At 40.1% G+C, this 20,823-nt stretch overlaps 3 protein-coding genes across 4 annotated transcripts in view; 2 read left to right on the forward strand and 1 right to left on the reverse strand.

Annotated features, from left to right (window-relative positions):
• Nucleotides 1–7,943, forward strand: part of tesk2 (testis associated actin remodelling kinase 2) — a 39,860-nt gene extending 31,917 nt beyond the window's left edge. The window contains exons 11-13 of the mRNA XM_061045354.1: nt 1,185–1,323; nt 3,448–3,978; nt 5,132–7,943. Of these exons, the coding sequence (XP_060901337.1) occupies nt 1,185–1,323; nt 3,448–3,978; nt 5,132–5,445 (984 nt within the window). The 3' untranslated portion in view covers nt 5,446–7,943. The remainder of the gene's footprint in view (nt 1–1,184; nt 1,324–3,447; nt 3,979–5,131) is intronic.
• Nucleotides 7,944–9,851: 1,908 nt separating this feature from the next.
• On the reverse strand, nt 9,852–16,380 carry si:ch211-155e24.3 (uncharacterized protein LOC100150696 homolog). The gene is made up of 4 exons (XM_061045375.1): nt 15,981–16,380; nt 13,812–13,933; nt 13,057–13,156; nt 9,852–11,559 (listed from the first exon to the last, which is right to left on the reverse strand). The coding sequence occupies exons 1-4, from the start codon at nt 16,192–16,194 to the stop codon at nt 10,604–10,606; spliced, it is 1,392 nt and encodes a 463-aa protein (XP_060901358.1). The 5' UTR covers nt 16,195–16,380; the 3' UTR covers nt 9,852–10,603.
• A 2,156-nt stretch (nt 16,381–18,536) lies between these two features.
• The window catches only part of si:dkeyp-68b7.12 (rho GTPase-activating protein 30), a 10,756-nt gene continuing 8,469 nt past the window's right edge, over nt 18,537–20,823 (forward strand). Inside the window, exons 1-2 of one of the 2 annotated variants that reach the window (XM_061045356.1) lie at nt 18,537–18,657; nt 19,269–19,592. In XM_061045356.1, the coding sequence (XP_060901339.1) occupies nt 19,505–19,592 (88 nt within the window). In that variant the 5' untranslated portion in view covers nt 18,537–18,657; nt 19,269–19,504. Of the gene's footprint in view, nt 18,658–19,229; nt 19,593–20,823 lie in introns of both variants that reach the window. The other variant, XM_061045355.1, reaches the window with a different exon arrangement.

Consider the following 20,823-nt stretch of genomic DNA (forward strand, 5'->3'; position numbering starts at 1 on the left):
TAATCTGATTTAGCTCTTTGGGTGGGTGTGGGGGGTTGGTGGTGGTGAAGGATTTGGGGGGGGGGGGGTCTTGTCTTAATCAAAGCTGGATCAGTTACTTGCTGGACTTTTGAAAATAAAACATTTCTTTGTTGGACAGTGAGGCTGAACATTAAGTATCATACCTGATCAAAAATGCCTTTTGAATGAGATTTTGTGCTCTACTTTGCACACATTCTCCTCTAATCACTGTGTTAGATTTGTGATTTATGTTTCCTCGAACATGATCATAAACCACGGAGGAGGAGAAGGAGGAGAAGGAGGAGGAGGAGGAGGAGGAGGAGGAGGGGGGAGGGGTGATGGAGGAGGGCATTAAAGCTTTCTGAGCACCCTGCTGATAGATCCCATATTCACTCCTCCATCCCCTCTCATCCCCTCGTCTGTTGTCTTGCTCTTTTCATCCTTCTTTCTGATTTATGTTGTCTCCAGTTTCCAGGTCAAGAGATTCCCAAAGTTTGGTTTTTTTTATAGTCTTGTTTACAGTTTCTTTCTACCGTCATACTCCTCCTCTTGTTTATCCATCTGGTCTTTTTCTGACCCAGCAGAAGTCTCTCTTACAAACTTATTCCCCTTACAAGCACTCTAATTTGTTTTCTCTTTCTCACATGTTCAACTTTAGTCCTTCATTTTTCTTTAATTCCCATACTTCTTATAACATTAGTTATGTCATGTTCAAAGAAAAACTTAACAGATTTCAGATTTTAAGAATCTGAAAATGGAAATCTCTGCCAACAACCTCAATTTAGTTTTCTTAATTTGAGTCCATGAATTCGCCGGTTGGTCCCAGTTACAAAGAGGCTACTGGCCTCTTCATCCTACCCAGTGAAGGTTAACGTCTCATAAAGAGATTAAAGCGATCACATTTTGTGCCATAAACCACTTAACAGATTTCCCAGAACAAACAAAGTCAAATAAAATGTAAAAGCCTGTTGAGCTATCGGCTCTGCTCATATTTCTTTGTGTACATTTTTATCATTTACATGTAAACGTTTACTTCTGATAAAGTGGTGCAGCTGTTTAAATGAGTAACCATTTTGGCTCATGTTTTCTTTTTTTCCTTGTAACAATCAGACGAGTGCGGTCCATCCCTGCCTCTTCACATGTACTGTACACAAATCTCACCCTTCTTCTGCATTTCTCCCTAGATGGACCCTAAACTCCGTCCATCCTGCCACGACATCGTCAGACACCTCGAGGAGATTCTCGCTCGTCTTAAAGTCGAAGAGCTGGTGCACGAGTGTGTCCCGCTCACTGTGGACAACGACAAGAAAAGCATCCCTAAAGGTAACACCACTGTTGTTTCATTTTTTCACTGTGCAACTTATTTATTACCCTGATGAGGAAACTGTGCTCCAAATGCAGAAACGTGTTAACTACCTGTTTAACACTGAAAACAGGTTCTTTGTACTCTGATCTGCAAACCAGTCAGTCTGTAAATATCTCTCTTTGGATCCTCATTGGCTTTGTCGAGCCTGACTGAAACTTCCCTCTTCTCCTGACACAAGTTCCTCTTACAAAGCAAACTTCAGATTTCATGTTTGTCCACTGTTTTCATTGTCCCCTCGTAAACACACAAACATGTGTGTCTTAGCCAGATTATTACTTCAGTTCCTTTATTATAGAGCTTTCACACACGCATAAAACTCTAGGAAAACTCAAGGAGGAGCTGAATGTGTGAACGCAAACGGACACATTTTTCACTCAGACCTCACCCAGAGTTTCTCCTGCCAGACCCCTACTATTATTTCCAGGGAGCTGATGTGAGAAAAACAGCGGGATATTCTCCGGAGAATTCACCTCGAGCGAGAGGGAGGGGGGAATTACATTTATATTCTGTTACTGCTGCACGTTGCATAAAGTGTCTACACGCGACCACTACGACCTCCGTGCACGTAGTTAAACGGCTGCATTATGTTTCCTGTTCATCAGTTTGTTGTTCTCCGCTCTTTTGTTGATGTTGTCATTCTGCTGAACTACACGTAGCATTGATATAAAGGGAAATATTCTCATTATAGCGTGATATAGCGGACTCTGTTGCTTCGTCTGCTACTTCCGCGTCGTTCTTTTTACGTCACATCTTACCTCAGTAGACCCCCTCCACCCCCCCCTCCCCCCTCTGACAGGGATAGTCTCCCGCTGTGAGGAGCATAATGTGAACAGCCAGGTGAGGAGAATCTCCAGAGAAGTCCTCCTGAACTGATCTAGATACTTTCAGGAGTTCATATGTGAAAACAGCTTAAATCAATTAGTTTATCAGGAGAGTAACATCCCTATCTCCGCTCTGACGTCTGATCTGCGGCGGCCCATTCATTGCACGTCAGTAACTTCACTAAAGAGTAAAAATATGATCAAACAATTATCTGAGTTATCAGTTCCACACTTCAAAGAGCTCTTTGTTGTGCATAATTGTATCAACTTCACCGTGACTTAAGAGGAAAAGAAGGCGGAGATCGAGATTTATGAGACACTTGATCCATGCAGGGCCCGGGTCTCACTTCTAATTTGGTCGAGCGTCCAGCTGCCTGCTGGGTCACCGGCATGGAGTCGGGAGGCGGTAATGATTTTGTTTAGAGGAGGCAAACGGTTTCTTCCTCTCAACCTTACAGAGTATGGATAAAAAAAGAAAGTGAGCATATCATGAAACAAGAGGCAGGAGGGATGAATGAAGCTGCTTACATCTTAGTGTTGTAATGTAAAGCTAGATAAATGCTGACACGTTTTTTTTTTTTTTTTTAAACACAGTCCACGTGTGTTGATTGTAGATTTATCTCTATTTTTTGTAAAACATCACAGCTGTTAGAAAACGGCCCCCTCCCTCTCCTCCTCTCTCTCCCCCCCCCCCCCCCCCCCCTCCTCCAGCTGTCTCTCTCTCTTCTTAACCTGATAACATCAACCCTTCCTGCGAACCAGGATGAACCTCGTTGAAGGAAATATTTCTGTTGCATAACAAGTTTTGAATCCAAATATCTTCAAACACAGTTGCTTTTTTTGGTCCTTGTGAGTAACACAAGCACGTCGGTCAGACATTTCCTGGCATACGTGAGATACGTGAGAAAAGTCCTTTTGACATTTGAGAGGTTGGGAAGTGTAGTTTGTTTACATGTATCGCCTTTTACTGCTGCACTGATGAAAGTTAAGGAGAATATTAAGATACAGTCACACCTTAGGGAACATTTTCATATCATAAAACTCATCCAGTGCCATCGGTGAAGTTTGAAGTAAACAGGATTGAGCCTCTAGTGCCACCTAGTGGGGACATTAAATTAGTTTTTTTCCCCGTCAGGGCACTTATAACAAGTTATGACAGTATAATAATAAAATGTGATATATTATTTGTAGACTTCAGACTCACTTTGATGTAAGTATTGTTCAGAGTTTCTCAAAGTTGTCTGTGTCTCTTTGTTGAAGGCGAGAAGGGTTTCAAACGGCTGAACCCTCTCGGTTTCCAGGATGATAAAATCCCTCAGAAATCCCCCCGACCGCGACGAAACATCTGGCTCAGCCGCAGCCAATCAGACATCTTCTCCTGCAAACCAGGAAGAAAAGTCAACGTCCAGGACCCGTACTACAACCCCCCCATCGCTCAGCGAGCCTCCAAAGCCCACAAGATCAACCCGTTCACCGCCCGAGAGGACCTGTGCGGGGGGAAGATCAAGTTCTTCGATGTTCCAAGCAAGTCGGTCTTCTCGCTGGTGTTCGACCTCCACTCTCCTCCAGGGAGCGTGTTCAGTAACCAGCCGTCTTCTCACGGGGGACCCGGAGGGCCACAACAGGGGGCTTCTTACGACTGGCAGCAGCTGCCAGGAAGACAATGTCACTCCTTACCGGTGTCCCCTCAGCTGCCCCGCTCTGAGGTTTTCAACCAGGCTGCTGCCGTCACCTACAATAACAACGGTTCTGCTACCTGTAACTCCAGCCAGCTCTCCACGATGCTGCCAGGTGAGCTTTCAGAGGAGAAATAAATAAATAAATAAATAAATAAAAATAATTCCTTTTATCATCTTCATAGGAGAGTTAAAGCATGGATTATTTAGAAAATATGTTTTCTTTAAAAAGTAACACTTTTTATGGATCTTTGTTCAATAAGCTCTCTAAAGTTCAGGAGGTGGTTTGCTCTTGCTCATGTTGTCTGTGATCCATGTTACCATGTAAGAGCGAGGTTTGGATCCTTCTTCTTTCTCTGGTTAACAAATCGACTGGGTAATCCCAGTACGAGTTCATTGTTTCACCAGCTCCTGCCACGCATTGTCGCTCTGTCGCCACATAGTGGTGAAAATGGAAAAATCAATGGAAACCAAATTTACCAGAAGTTAAAGTAATAATCAATAATCGTTTGTCAAATTAAAGTTCACTTAAGAAAATGACTGTAATAAGACAATTAAAAAAAGACGATAATAGATGATTACCAGATTAACGGGCTATGTGCCCAGCTCTGATGGTTACCTTTGGAAAACAGAAAAAGGAGGTAGTTATACGCACATCCTGTAGGTACAGGGCAGTACAAAAAACAGTAAACTGAAGAAGAAGATAGGCCTGCATACCTGCTCAAAAGCCTCACAAAAAATGTTTTTATTAATCACAACGGTCTTCTTCAGGGGAAGAAAAAGCATCACCTTTTTATTTTATTTTACCTTCATTTAACCAGGCAGGTCATTAGGAACAGATTGTTATTTGCAAAGATGGCCTGGCACCTGAAGAAGACCTCTGACTTACCTTTGAAAAACAGCCAAACTGATCGGTGTGTACGCTGCCTTCTTCCACGGCTTGCATTTGCAGATGTGTGACAGTGACCTTTCTGTAAACACCTTCAATGAAAGGAGCAGATTGGGTTAAAAACAGCTCTGCTACTCGTTAATAAAAAACTGTGATTTAAGATAAAGGTTGGAGGTGAGGATCATGTGTCTTGTGTTCATCCTTGATATGTGTATAACATGGGGTTTAAGAGCATTCTTGTGGAAGATGAACGCCTTCTGATTCTGCAGACACAGAGTCTGTACTTGTCTGCTCACTGATCGTAAAAGTATGTATTGTGTTCAGCATGTTTTTGCTTCCCTCTCTTCTAAATATACGTTTCCTCTTTTCTCCCACTCAGCTTTTAACTCTCGGTCCGACACGAGCCTGATGGGAAACGACCGACCGAAGGCGGCCCTGAGCAGCTGGGTAAAGAAATACGTCGTAGTCGAGATCCCACCTTACTGCAGGCAGAGAGGAGGGGAGGAGGACGGAGAGGCGGAGGGGAGGAAGGTGGGAAACGGGGAGGACGAGTTTGGGGAGAGCTGGTCTCCGATGGTCCCCAGCGGTGAGAGAGAGGGTGGGGAGGCCATGGACTGCTCCTACAGCCTGGAGGAGGAGGAGGAGGCACGAGCGAGGGGGAACAGAGACCGGCTCGGTGTAACACAAATGTAAATCCCCACACACTCGCACACACTCTGGTGACAGGAGGAGACAAGGACGTTTTAACCCCTTAAAGGATGAAGATAGAGGCAACGGGATCTAGTTTTTAAAAAGTAGACTGACAGACTGGATGCATTTCAAAAATGTCAAAAGGACACTTGATTTTTACCTTTCAAGTGAGTGTATCACATGTTGATGAATAAATCAAGCACACCTGGTGTAGAGGAACGAGATATGATCACACAGGTGGGGTGGGTCAAGCACACAGAACAGAGCTTCTATCCACACAGGACACTCTGCATAGAGATTATATTTTGAAAAGGATGTTTATATTTAATATTGTGATGATGTAGATTATTTTTCTGGAAACGTTTCTTACATTAGGCGCCTTGTCTACGATGAGGGGCATCGAGGATCCCTTGTGTTGTGTATGTGAGTGTTTAAAATCAACCCATGTGTTTTGATACTTCCTCCTTGTGGTCTTTCTTAGAAAAAAAAAGTGTTTATACTAAATCAAAAGCATCTAATATTTTTGGGATGAATAAGACAGTGCTGAGACGTCCATGAGAAAATGAGAGGTGTTTAATAATAATAACTGAGTGCCTGGAAAACGTTAATGAGACAAATCAGAAGACAAACCAATCCCCGCCCAACCCTGAATTAGAGCTGCAGTTTTATATTTCTCCTCCGGCTGATTTAAAGGGAACTCTACCTGATGATGACTTTAATATAGGGTTGCATTGAGTCCGTTACATTTAATCTCCTTCTCTCCTGAAGGTTGTATTGCATTTGTCTTGGGATGTCATTTTTGCATTTCATACTGACCTTGAAACGTCTGAATTTCCTTGAACGCATCATGTTTCTACAACGGTCTCTTCTCACGGACTCTTTCCAAATTGAAGCAACAACTCGTTTCTTTCCCTTTGATGAGGTACGGCTTTATAACAATTTAAAGCAGGACTATGTCACCTTTGAACAACAGAATAACACAAGTTCTGTTTCATAAACCTCCCCCCGTGACACTAGACATTTGAACTTTCCTCGGGATCAATCAAGTAGCAGAATCAGAAATACTTTATTAATCCCAGGGGGAAATTTGGTATCTATGTCTCTCTTCTGTACACTCAAGGATTCAGCCCTTAACCCTTGGAACTGGATGTGATTTGTCACATGAGCTAAAGTTAACTTATGTTAGCAAAATGTTTTGCTATTGTTTATCATCACAAGAAGGGTAAGAAAGCCTTTAATGCCTCCAGAATATATCGAACCAATTATCTCAAAGAAAATCTCTTGAAATAAATTCATATTTTATATTCCACATGACACTTTGTAACACTGGGACTGTTGTTTGAAAGCTGCAGTCTAGCTTTCATGTGTGAACGGAAGACAAAAACCCCTCATTTTCTATTTTCATGAGTAATACTTTCAGTCAAGTTAGATAAACAGTAAACTGGTGACCTTCACAAGCTAAAAGGAGAGAGTTGGATGAATAATCATGAATGAGCACAAGCTGGTCGTGCCTGATGTCAATCAGAAGTTACCAGCAAAACATAAATAAAACTGTGGAGTAAAATGTTCTTTAATTTCCCTTTTATAAGATAGTAGTAGATATTATTTTCCCTCCTGTCGGAAGCTTACGTGTTATTTGCAGTTTTTTGTAGACCGGTGGTTGGTGGCGACATTTCTATGAAAAAAAAATCACAAGCTGGTCAAAGTTGAGTGACTTTTTTTTTTATCACCCTGCAGTGATCGGTCCAGAGACAGAATTGCTAAATGTTCTTGTCCGATAAGCAGCAAACTATTTTTGTTCAAGTTTAATTGAGTAAACAGCTACAATAGTCTGCGTCCAAAATCGATTGTAATTGCAAATTATCGCCACAGGGGGGCGCAAAAGATAAAGAAACCGATGTCTTAAGAGTGCAACTTTAAAGTGACATTCTGAGATTTTTTAACCACCCCAGACTTTTACAAACACACTCCAGTGAACATCTGAATTAGACTTTCTGTCCCAGTGTAGTGTTTCTGTCGCGCTTCACATGGAAGAGGTTAGATGTGTACTTAACGGTAATGGTGTTTCCCTTTCTTTCATCATTGAGTGTCATTGAAAGGTTTCTAACATCAGATGTTTCAGACATCCTGTACATGTTCTGTCACACATAATGACTGTTATGACATTAAGATTGATATTTTCTGGTATGATGAACCATGTTTGCCTCCGCCTCAGCACTTGCTCTAGTTACATTCTGCTGACGTCTTCAAATGGAACTAAAATGCACTTGTTCATGGATCTCCTTTAGATTTCTTTCCACTTCCACTTTCTATGCAACCAATGCAACTTTCAAGACGCTGTTTTACAGTAAAAAGGATCTAATTTGATATTTATGAGAAAGCATTTTTAATGTCTTACATTTGTATATTTGTGTTTAAAGTTTGTGTTTTACCTTTCCTGATGAAAACGTGTTTAAATGATTTTTTTCCGATTACATAACAAAGCTGTCTCGTGAAAAACTCACTCTGTTTGTCTTTTTTTTCTTCTTAAAATTCAGAAAATCTTATACAACCTGGGCTTTAAGATAAATCTACATTTTATCGCATATATGTTGTCGATATTACTAGATGTATTCACCAGTCAAATAGCATTTAATTTGAGTTTTATTGTATTACAGTAGCAGTTCTCTTTCTGGCTGTCACCAGCAGTGTGCTATATGGATTACAACGAGCATCATCACTCTGACCATCTTGTCTTCATTATATTTATTTTCTACAAGTGATTTGATAACTGCATTTGAGGGATGAACGCATTAAATATGTAGATTTTTATCTATCATTCTCTACAGATCGAAGATAGGTCTAAGAAAGTTATTGGCAAAAGTTATTCTCATTCTAATATCGTTATCGGCCCCAAAAGTCCCATACCAGTCGGGCCCTGGTTCAAATAGAACCTAATATGACACTGTTGTTTCTTTTCCAAAATGTATTTATAAACAATATTTAAAGCAACATTATATAGGAATTCATTTTGGTGCCAAATAAAGGACTTTGAATGCAACTGCACTGCTGTGAAACACACATAGTGCCGCTGCCTGCCCCTCATGCAGGGGGCAAAGACGTGATAAGCCAAAGAACCATGTCTACTGATAAGGTACAGTAATATTACCTGATGCTGTACGACTATGACCCTGCTAGCGTCTTCAACCCGTTGTTTGCTAACTGTTTGTTATATGGAGGACGTGTGTTCATCTGTTGCCAGGATGTTTATGTGATGTAGCTAAATGGCTACATTGGAGAGGGTCATTTATTTTGCTAGTTGAGAGTTAAAATCTTTTATAAAATTATACCGCTAGCTTGAAGATCAACAAGAAAAAAGACAACTTTCTTATGTAAGATGGATTTATTTATTTGTATTCAAGTCTGAGACATAACTTGGGTTAGATGACTTTCTGCATCCAGTAAAGCTGCTAAACATAAGAGTAAGATGACACAGATTTCCTCTAGTCTGGCTTCTTGCTCTGTCACTTTGTCTCTTCTTAGTTTCATCCGTCACCGTCCTTTTCCATCTCTTAGCCTCAGCCATTGCATTAGACAGGACAGAGATGGCTGAAGCTCTGCTGGGAACTAGTGCTGTAAAGCTGTACGGACTTCTCATGAGATGACTTGTGCTAATAGCAGGCAACCGGGATACGCTATTCTCACTGTTGAAAGTCATTCTACTGTTAAATTGACCCTTGAAACTACTGTTCTAAGGTGGAAAAATTATGTACTGTTGCTCTAAGCAAACAAACAAAAAAAAGACTCTGCATTCGTCATATTACATAAACAATGTGGACCCAACTAAAACAACCGAGATGGGTGACATATGATAGAATTTATTTTAGATTTAAGTATTGGACAAATAGAGGTATCACTGCTTACTGCAAAATTATGGAGAAAAACAAGTTACAAAGCTTCCAAACTGTAAGAGAAAAATATAACTTGGAAAAGTCTGATTTTAGATTTTTAGTCACGACAACATCTCTTAAAGAAGTTTCCAAAAATGAGGCAAATATGGAACTTAATTATATAATACAATAATTCATCAAGCCATATAGTGGTAGTACTAATCATTTAAAAACTTTACAAAGGGCTTATAAAGTGTAGAGGAACCTCTGCAGTTTATAACAAGGAAAGATGATAAAACTAAATGATAAAATAAACTGTCAACAGTGGGAAAACGTGTGAAACCATCTTTTCTACATCCGGTTTATGTATTGGCGTGAATCTGGCTGGAAAAATCATGTTCTCATTTCATTACTGCTAAACGACAAAGATACTTTGACTGCAGGAGTGATGAGGCAAATCACCACCACATATTCTGGACTTGCCCAAAGATACAGTATGACTGTTTTGGGAAAATCATGAAGAAAATTTTTGGACAAATGTTCCCATTAACTTTCATCTCACTTTATTTGTGTGATCTGCCTGACCAAATAACAGGAAGTGACAGATACCTTCTGTTACAGTAGTATGTAATAGTTACAGTAGCAGCAAAAGAAGCCATCGCCCGTAAATGGTTACAGACTCATCCACCCACAGTAGATAACTGACTCGAAATCATTATAGAGAATCACACGATGGAAAGATTGACTTTCTTCTTGAGACTGATTAAGGACTTGTAAAATGCAAAATGGAAAAAAATATTTGACAAAATAAATAAGTTGCCTGGTGGATTGCCCCTCTCCTGTCTCTGACTAACATACAAATTATGAAACGCTGTATCAAGACCCCCTGAATTGTACAACTCAAGTTATGACCTGAAAATTGAATGTCTGATTGATGTCTTGAAATGTCTGGCAATGATACCGATGTTAAAGTTTTACATGACATGATGTGAAAGGAGCCACAAGTCAGATTTGAACCGGGTCGCCTGCTTCGGGCCGTCCATGTAAAGCCTCCGTGCATGGGGCACTTAATCTAACTACTAGGCCACCGGCACCCCTAAAAGCCCCATTAAAATGTATAGGAACCTAATATTCATTTGTAACATAACCTGATAAATAGGGTGAGGCCATACTGTACATCCACTGTGCAGCTTAATTCTGTGGGAAACGCACAATATTCTTTTATATAAATAAAACAAAAGGCCACATTGATTACTTCAGGAATCTGATATATAAAATAAAACCCTGTGGTCTCAGTGTGCTGTTTTCTGATGGGACTTGAGGGTGGAGCGCTGGGTGAAGCACTTCCCGCACACTGAGCACTCGTGGGGTCTCTCCCCGCTGTGGACCACTGCGTGTCTGATGAGGTTGCACTGTTTGGCGAAGCTCCTGCCGCAGAGCTCACAGCTGAACGGTCTCTCCCCTGTGTGACTCCTCAGATGCTCTTTGAGCTGACAGCATTTATGGAACGATTTGGCACAGAACGTGCAGCTGAATTTCTTCTCCTTGACGGCGGGCCTCCAGGGCTTCCTTATCCTCCTGGTCAGGACCAAACTTGCACGACCTTGCCCATAAGAAGAGGTGGAAGCTTGGATTTGCGATGTCATATCCACTCGTTGGTGCCCCGTGTGAGGCACAGAGTGTCTGTATGGATGCTGTGACTGCTGAGAGATTAAGGAATGATCCATTGTGTTGAACTGAGATGAAGTATTATTTCCTTCATGTTGTAGGGGTCTCTTAAATCCAAACGTTCTGGCCCCTCTTTTACCTCTTGCTGCACTCTCAACAACTGAATGTGATTTCTCTAATTGAATTTGAGACTCCATTTCCTCCAAATGTAACCCACTTTGAGACGGGAAAACAGAGGGAAACTGTTGCCCAGCATACAGAGTGCTTGGACCAGCAGCATCAGTCCACTGATCTGAAGTCCACAGCTCTCCGTTACCTTCATCTGTCGCAAAATTTCCCTCTCCATGAAGAGAAACTGCGTTCTCATTCAGCTCTTCCTCTCTCTCGTGTTTCACCAGGAGCTCTGCCTCACTTCGATTCAAATTTAGCTGCTGATCTCGGAAGGTGTTGTAGCCACCTGCCGGGGACATCAGAGATCCAGGGTCGGCTGAGTTCTCAGCAGAGTTGTGAGACTCCACAAAGTGGTCCGTTTCGGCAGGTTGGGAGGCTTCAAAACACTGAGGCTGCTCTGCTTCAGATTCTAATACAAGGGGAGGAACCACACATCATCTTCAAGTCAAGGTTTTCATTCTGCATTTCTAACAAATCTCTTCTCTCACATATTTCAATATATGATGTTGTTACCAAAGAGCAATGTAGCTAACAGATGTTTAAGTAGCACAGCAGACACACGTTTTGAATATAATCTTCTGGTTATATTTTTAGATATTGCCAAAAAATTTTGTGGTAAATTAGAAAAAAAGTCAAACCACAACTATAAGGGACTTGTTAGTTCGCTAAAATAATGGTATGTTATTAACCTAATTTTATCAGGCTGTTGCCTCAAGATTTTTCTTCTCACATTATTATCTTTTTAAATAATAATTTTGAAGTAACTAACAAACTTTCATCTTGTACACACCAAACCAATCAATCACTGCAAAACTGTGCCGTGGAAAACGTAAACAAAGTCTTTCAGCTTTGTCTGACACCTACAGTACCTGGCTACATTGACATGACATTAAAAATAAGACATTAATAATAGTGATGGGAAAAGCAGTTCTTTTCAGTGTACTGAATCAGTAGAATCAGTTCAGTAAAGTGATTCGTTCACCGAATCGTTCAGTACTTCTCCGCAGCTCTGTCTGTGAATCAGAATTTAATAAGCTGAAACACGGCCGAACGTTCAGTTCTGCTCGCGATCGTACTGAGAACAGCCGGTGGTGAATAATAAACCAATGAGCTGAGAATTTAGTTGGATAAAGTTACAGTTTGCAAACTGAAAGCTGCTAAAACAATCACATTTATTTTCCCCGACCGTTCTGTTCAGTACGTTCAGTTCAGTACGTTCTGTTCAGTACGTTCAGTTCAGTACGTTCAGTTCAGTACGTTCAGTTCAGTACGTTCAGTTCAGTACGTTCAGTTCAGTACGTTCAGTTCAGTACGTTCTGTTCAGTACGTTCAGTTCAGTAAACAAAACACTGACTGAACGTGAACGAGTGAGACTGCGAGTCACCAGCCTCACCAGTGTCACACACACACACACACACACACACACACACACACACACACACACACACACACACACACACACACACACACACACACACACACACACACACACACACACACACACACACACACACACACACACACACACACACAGTACTGACTGAGGAGAGGAGGGAGGGCGGGCTTTGAGTGACTCTTACGGTCTAGAGAGAGAGACACGAGACGGGAGAGAGGAGAGCGCAACTGAAGTTGAGAAATGAACGACTCTTTTCAGTAAGTGATTCAGTTCAGTTCGTTCACCCAGATGATTCGTTCGTTTTGAACAAATCGTTCACGAACTACACATCACTAATTAATAATAATGGTCTGGCTTAGAGAGGGAACAGTATTTACTTCGGTGTGTTTCTTAACCAGATAAGCCTCCCCACAGGATCTCTAAAATGAAATAATACTGAATACATTCAGAAAACACAACAAACTATAAAAAGGGTGTAGTGGGGGATTATTTGTTTCTGAATGAACTCACTGATTTTGTCCTCTGAGTGGTTCTTCCACATCTCCTCCTCTGCACACTCCACTTTGATCAGTATGTGCTCTGCTTCAGAACCAGGCTCCACGTCTGCACACTGCAACAGCATGATCAACGTTACTACATTACTCCCACAGTATGGAGTCAAAAACAAACACATGCTAATGTTTGGTTTACGAGCGAGTACAACAGACAGATATAGTATTTATGGAAGTAAAATGTTCACATAATAAGAATGAAGTTAAATTAACAGGTATAATAAAGCATAGATATGATGCCATTTAGAATATGTTTTCTCTGTTGAATATCATTGTGAATTGAATAGAGGTTTTTGGTTTGTTGGTCAGAAAAAAAAGCAACTTAAAGACTTTTGGCCCTTTTACTGATTTTACAGGCAATGTATGGACCAAATAATCATTTGAATGATTGAAAGCCAATCATAAACACCCACAGTATGATGAAAAAGCATGCATATAATACCCTTTACTTTTGAAGTAGGCATTTGTTCAATCTAATAAATTCCCCTCATATTTTGCACACTTTTTGATTCCTATGATCAGAGAAGATGTTTACCAAGTTAAATACAAAACTTATGTTGATTCCAGTGGAATTTGTTGCAAAACAAGCAACTTAAAGGCATTAAATTAGGCCATTAGTGTTTTTTTCCTGGGACTTTGATGGACTAGATGATCAATCGAAGCATTCAAAAGCAAACAACATACACCAAATGTAATATTTAGTCATTTTCATACCTGCTTCGGTTGAGTTTGAACCTCAGCCTCCATCTGTCTGTCCCAAGCTGCCGTCTGTGTCTCTTTGGTCAGATCTACTCTGACTAAAGGAGAGAATCTGTCTGCTGCTGGAGGATAAAACACTGAAAAGGAAGAGAAAAAACACATGGCACAACATTAACTATTGACAGACAGCCCCAATCACAGAAATGAAAATCCTCATGCCTAGGTCCCAAATAAAAATTGAAACATAAAATAAATGTACATAAATAATACCTATTTGACTCAGAATGTGTCACAACTTATTCTCATGTTTCATTTGATGCACTGTGTTTGTTTGTGGACGCTCTCTGTCTTTTAATTTTTTTTTTCTTTGAACTTTAAATACTTTATTAGTCCCTGAGGCAAATTCTGGTTTTACACTCTGTTATTGAGAGACTTGCTTCTCTCACACATAGTCCTGAATCACTCACATGCACAAACAGGACCTGTGGACATGCATTAGTGGAGAGATGTCAGAGAGGAGCTGCTCCACATTGCTAAGCACCTGAATGGTTGGGGGTCCAGTGCCTTGCTCAAGGGCACCTAGGCAGTACTCTGGCACTGGAAGAGTCCTGGAGCCTCTCCAGCTACCAAACCAATTTCCACATTATGGTCTACTTGAACCGGCACACCCGGTTCCCAACCCAAGTCTATGGGGCGCCGATTGTAAAGTTGCGCACACTACAAATAACAACAACATTTCTCCACATTTAGCCCTAAAAAACTTTTTATTCACATTTAGAGAAATATTTGTGAACTTTGTCATATTTACTTATATTTAGAAATCTTAGCTAAATATTTAGTTTATATTCTATATATTTAGCTTTGATTATAAATATTTACAATCTTAGCTAAATATATAGGATCAAAGCTAAATATTTAGGATGTAAACTAAATGTTTAGAAACATAGCTAAATATTTAGAATCAGGAAATGTATTTTTAACATTTATATATAACATTTAACATTTATATATAACATTTAACATTTAGATATAATATTTAACATTTATATTTGCCAATGAAATTATCTTACATTTTTATTCACAAAAGTAAATATGACAAAGTCCACAAATATTTCTCTAAATGTGAATAAAAAGTGATTTTTTTTTTAGGCTAAATGTGGAGAAATGTTGTTATTTGTAGTGTGCGCAACTTTACAATCGGCGCCCCATACAAGTCCCTACAGACTGAGCTACTGCCGCCCCCAACAGATTTTATTTCAATGTTTGAAGTTTCTCTTGTGTTTAAAACACTTGGTCGTTGTTTTAAATGTGCTTTATAATTACACCTCTCCTCTGTGTCGCTCACGAATGAGGGTGACATGAACAGAATTAAACTGGCAAAATAATAAGAAAAATGAAAGTAAAAACCCACCTTTTTAACAAAGCCTTCTGCTTGTGCTTTTAGTTTCGTTATTTGCTTAGTTGATGAAATTTGTTTTTATTTCTATTTGGTTTTTTTTTTTTCCTGTAGCACTTTTGAGATTTTTTTTTGCAAAAATGTAAAGTGCGTGAAGCAGGCGACCCGGTTCAACTCTGAATCCTTTCACATCATGTCATGTAAAACTTTAACATCGGTATCATTGCCAGACATTTCAAGACATCAATCAGACATTCAATTTTCAGGTCATAACTTGAGTTGTACAATTCAGGGGGTCTTGATACAGCGTTTCATAATGTGTATGTTAGTCAGAGACAGTGCAAGGGAGGTAAAAGTAATTTAAAGCTGTTAGAATGAGAGGGGCAATCCACCAGGCAACTTATTTATTTTGTCAAATATTTTTTTCCATTTTGCATTTTACAAGTCCTTAATCAGTCTCAAGAAGAAAGTCAATCTTTCCATCGTGTGATTCTCTATAATGATTTCGAGTCAGTTATCTACTGTGGGTGGATGAGTCTGAGTGCTGAAATTAAATGTATTATTATTATTATTATTATTATTATTATTATTACAGTTTTGAAAAGAAGTTAACAGATGAAACATAGGAGGTGACATAAAATCATTGTGAACAGATGAATAATTAATGTACTTTACCTTTATTAGGGGCATTTTGTATTCTTCAGCTCACTGGATAATGTGATGTATCTTTAATTGATTGTCTTTAATTCCCACCCTTACTCATCATCACCACCACCCCTCTTCCTCACCTCTCCTCCTGGCTCTGATCCTGGTCCTCCTCAGCTCGGCCTCCATCCCCTCACACTTCCTCCGCAGCAGCTCGATGTCCCTGCGGCTCTGGCTGACCTCCAGCCGGAGCACCGCGCAGCTATCATCCACACGCCGGTTTATCTCGGCCACAGCCGCCCGAGCCACGACGTCCATGACGGACAGGAGCTGGCTGTGGAAGCTGCTGTTCTCCATCTCTTTACACTTTATTATTCAAACACAGATAAATATAGTCACCTGTGCTGGCTTGCTCACTCTAAAAAGGGGGAATGATTATAAACTGCTGATCAAAGTGTTGTTGTCACCATTTCTGTTGAGCGAAGGGTTCTTCCGTGAATGCTTGTTTTGAGGGTCGCTTGCTTATTATCACATCGCGGTCCACACGGGCGGTGTCACTCTGTCTCAGCTTTGCCCACTTTATTAAAAATACAAACCATTTTAACGTCTTCTTCTATAACAAGTATATACACTTTGTAAAACTGGTGTGAAGTATTTTTTAACGCCCATTCTGTTATAACCGTACCGCTATTTCCGCCCCATTGGAGTGTACTTGAATCAAAAACGAGGTTACCATGGTAGCGTCACTCTTCGGCTACTGTTTTACCGTAAACACGCGATTACATGCGCACTGTTATCCCGGCTGCAAGATGAAACCAGATGACTTAAAATATGTCAAAAGTTGCTTCAAGAACAACATGTTTTGTTTTTCTTGTAATCATACAACAACAACAATGAGTTAAAACTGTTCCTAAATGTGTTTTTTCTTCTTCTTTTAATGGAATTCCGGCCGGCTGTACACTTGAAAGTGCAATGCTGCCCCCCGCAGGCTAGAATCTGTAGTCTATCTATTATATTTTTAGGCAGGGAGTTTAATCAAGAGATGTGAAGACCGCTCAATCAGTAGGTTGAAACTCTGCTCCATACACACATGTTCACTTGTTCACTTCATTTGTCTGTCTACTCGCTGTTATATTGAATAGTTTCTGCTGATAACATGTCTACACTCCTGCACTTTAACTTATAGTATCACTGATTGCACAGCTCCCTATGTCAATACTGTCCATTTACAACTCTGTTTTTGCACATTTACATTTAATCTTTCATATTTAAGACTAGTAATGCTTAGTTAAATCCTGGTTGTATATATTCACATTCTTAGTTTTGATATTTTTAGTGCTTATTTACTTTGTATTTAATATTATATTATGTTTAGATTTGCTAACATTGTGTTTTTTACTCATATTGTGTGTCTGGACAACCTGCTGCTGTAACGCCACAATTTCCCAGTTTGGGATCAATAAAGTAATTCTATTAAATTCTATATATCAATTCAAAATAGCCAAAAATTCAACAATACCAATGTTTCTTTATCAGCTTGTGTTCACATATTGTATTCCTGATCGCAATCCTAATCATAAGATATGGTTTTGTGTGTAAGAGAACAAATAGACACCCAGTGCATCTCATGTTGCCTCTTTGTGGTAGCCTGGCCCTTATTAGGGATTATATGTTGCAAGGAATTCTCACTGACTCGTTTAAAATAATGTATGCATCAGTGAAAACCCAAAAGCTGATTGCAAAGTTGTGACAAAAGACACTCTAAAAGGTAAACTTACCCTCTGGAGTATTTGGACCAAAACCCTAAGTTTGTTAGAACAGACTTGACTTGATAACATAATGAAAAGTAGGCCTAAGAAATCAAATAGGGAGTATATACACCAAGTAAAAAGAACAGCAATGAATCAATGATGTATTTTCCAGGCCTACTGTATCTACATTTTAGAAACCACTTTTGTACTCCACCAGATTTGACTGGCATTTGTTTTTTCATTTACTTGCGACCCCTGAACATATGAGCATTTCAGCATTTTGAAGCTCTGCATTAGTTTTGATATTCCAAACATAGCCTACATACCGGTAGTAACAATAAACTATAGGGGGCATTAAAAAGCCTTTATACTATTGCTTGTTTGAAGGTAGCCTACTATACTTTCAGTTCAAGTATTCTGTGATAACTTGAAATCATTAGTTGGAGTTTGAACTTCACATTAGATTATTTTAAAGGATTTTATGATATTTCATCTTTTATGTGTTCCTCAGCATCATTGTGGAATCTCTCTGTACTTTGAGCTAACCTGGTTGTTATCTCTGTGGTTCTGTGACAAATATTTTGACCATGTTTGGTAATCTGTTGTCCTTTGTGAGAGTTTTAGTTCCTGTTGTGGAATGATATCTGGGTCTTTGTGACATTTTGCGGAGTATACGGTACTTTCTAAGCCTTTAGTGCAGTTTGCTCCTTCTGCAGCTCTTACTTAACACACGTGTGGTGCTTTGGTTTTGCAGTAACATTTAAAGGTGTGCAGCATTGATAAACATCCAACACAGTCAAAGAAAACTAGGCAAATTGGTCCAATAGGTACACGCACCCAGAGCTCAATCACAGATGCAAACACGCTGCATACAAGTTAGATAGATGCACTGTACTGATACACTCAACTGATTTCCCTACTCTATCAGCACAGGCAGAGAAACTGCAAGGCAACGTACGCAGAGAAAGCACACGACTTGGAGAGACATGCAGGAAGTGAACAGGGGAAGTTTGGTGGTTTCTTGCGTCATCGTTTTATGCTGCTACTTGTGTGCCGTTGCCGATTGAAGGTAGGAACACTCATATTCACTTTTTAACTTGTTTTATTTTCTCATCGTTCTACACTGAAACTCTTTTCTAAAAGTGGACAGATAGCGAGGGATGATGGACAGAAGCAGAGCGATGGCAGGTGTCAGGAGGATGAGGAGGGTGGGGAGCGAGTTTGAATGTCTGCAGGAGTCTGTATGTTCAAGGCTTTAAGAGTCTACTTCCGCTGCAGTGAAAAAAGGGGCCACAATGGCCTTGACATGAGGGCAGGCAGGACAGATCAGATCTGACATGAACAGAGTTCTCAAGTTTGAGATTTGATTGAAGGTTAAAGTTGGTTCTCCAACTTAGAGAGGCAATGGTGTGATCGGTGTGAACATTTCAGCGGCTCACTTCACTGAATAAGAGAAGTACAGAGGCAAGGGTGTGGCCTTTCATTCGACAATACAATGTGAGCATCAACGGGAAGTGGAGAGAGCCACATATGCACACAGAGGATCCAGTGCAATATGCTCTTAAATCATGGGAGAGGCTATTGTTTGCAATGTGAAGTTTGTGATGTATGAAGAAACTTTTCGTATTTCTGCATTTGCAGGGTGGAACATTAAGAAAAACAATGTCCTGACACTTTCAGGTGTAACATATCAGAGGAAACAACCTGCTCACACCATCATGCACTGAAGCAAAGGAAACAGCAGCAGCAGCTACACTGACAAATCTGTGAAATTGAAATGTGCAGCGCCTCTACGAAGGCAGTGGCACATTAACCGAGTTGGTCAACACATCCAGGAGACAGTCAGTCTGACTGTGACGAGCAGAGAGTCTCTGGTGGGGGCTTAATGTGAGGTGAAACACAACACAAAGGACGAGATGAGGAGAGTCCGGAGGAAAGGAGGGCACAAAGAGAAGGTGTTTGGATGCGATCTGCTCGAACACCTGAGTGCCTCGTCTCAAGAGAGTAAGTGGACAGACTTGAAACCTTTCATTAAAACATGCAATGAGCACCACGATGTTCAGTTACATCTCAAACAGCAAGAAACAAAAAAAGTTGTTTAACCAAAGACATCTGAAATATTATTTGAATGCATAATTATGTATAAGCTTCTGGGAATGTTTCAGATACACATATGGTATTTCCTCCTCTACAAGGACAGTCTATATATTATAAAAAAAGATCATTCAGCGAGGGTGACAATTTGAAAAACAATCTCAGGCCATTTGAATTTACATGGCATGCAGGTATGTACTCACTGGGCTCACTTGAAAAAGATTTACTGCAAAAACTCAAAATCTTACCAAGTGTATTTCTTGTCAAAAATATCTCATTACCAGGTATTATTAGCAACATTAACTTGTTTCAGATGTTTATTTTGGGGCTTTTTATGCCTTTATTAAGAGATAGGAGAGTGGATAGATTCAGAAATTGGAGAGATGGAGAGAGGGAGAGAGTGGAGAATGACATGTGGGAAAGGAGCAACAGGTCAGATTAGAGTCCAGGCCATCCACATGGAGGACTATTACTTCTGAACATATGATGCAAACACTTACCACTAGGCTTCCGGCGCCCTAATGACATATCTTTTAATAGAAATCAGACACATACATTTGGTTAGATTCTAACATTTGCGGTGTTGACCTGCTGTGGTTAAAGGGTTTGAGTCTTATATGAGAGCTAATTTGAACATAGGGTCAATATGTCTGAGATGTATCAATGTAAAATGGGAAACCAACCATTTTAAAAGCCATTGTTAAGGGGCAGCACCTTTCAGATACTAATGTCTAAGACAAGCAAACTGTTTAGCATGGTTGTTTCAAGGTATACAACATCAGTGCACTATAATATGTTTTGTCATTTCACACTATTAAACATAGTTGAACTTCTGACCTGGGGTAAAAATTGCAGAGCACATAAACCCTCAACAAAGTTATCACGGGGAGCCTTATAGCCTAACGCTCATGTTGTGTTCCCCATGTGTGGAGGCTATCTCATATGCATCCTATTATAATGATCTGTAGCTGGAAAAGGTAGAGACTTTGGAACATAGACGGCTCCCGTTATCAAAATAGTATGAGGACGTAATAAGACACAGGGGTGATCGGCGCTTTAGTATGTTTAATATGTTCTCGACCCTATGTGTGGTTCTTGAGCCCTTTACTTAAGGCAAATACAATGTTGGAAATGTAACATG

This window comes from Labrus mixtus, chromosome 8, assembly GCF_963584025.1.
Source record: "Labrus mixtus chromosome 8, fLabMix1.1, whole genome shotgun sequence".
Taxonomy (NCBI): Eukaryota; Metazoa; Chordata; class Actinopteri; order Labriformes; family Labridae; genus Labrus; species Labrus mixtus.

Coding starts and splice junctions, on each gene's coding strand:
- si:ch211-155e24.3 (XM_061045375.1), bottom strand. CDS start 16,194: ATGGAGAACAGCAGCTTCCACAGCCAGCTCCTGTCCGTCATGGACGTC. Junction 13,934..15,980: donor GATCAGAGCCAGGAGGAGAG/GTGAGGAAGAGG, acceptor CTTCCTTTTCAG/TGTTTTATCCTCCAGCAGCA. Junction 11,560..13,056: donor CCACTCAGAGGACAAAATCA/GTGAGTTCATTC, acceptor CCCTTGTATTAG/AATCTGAAGCAGAGCAGCCT.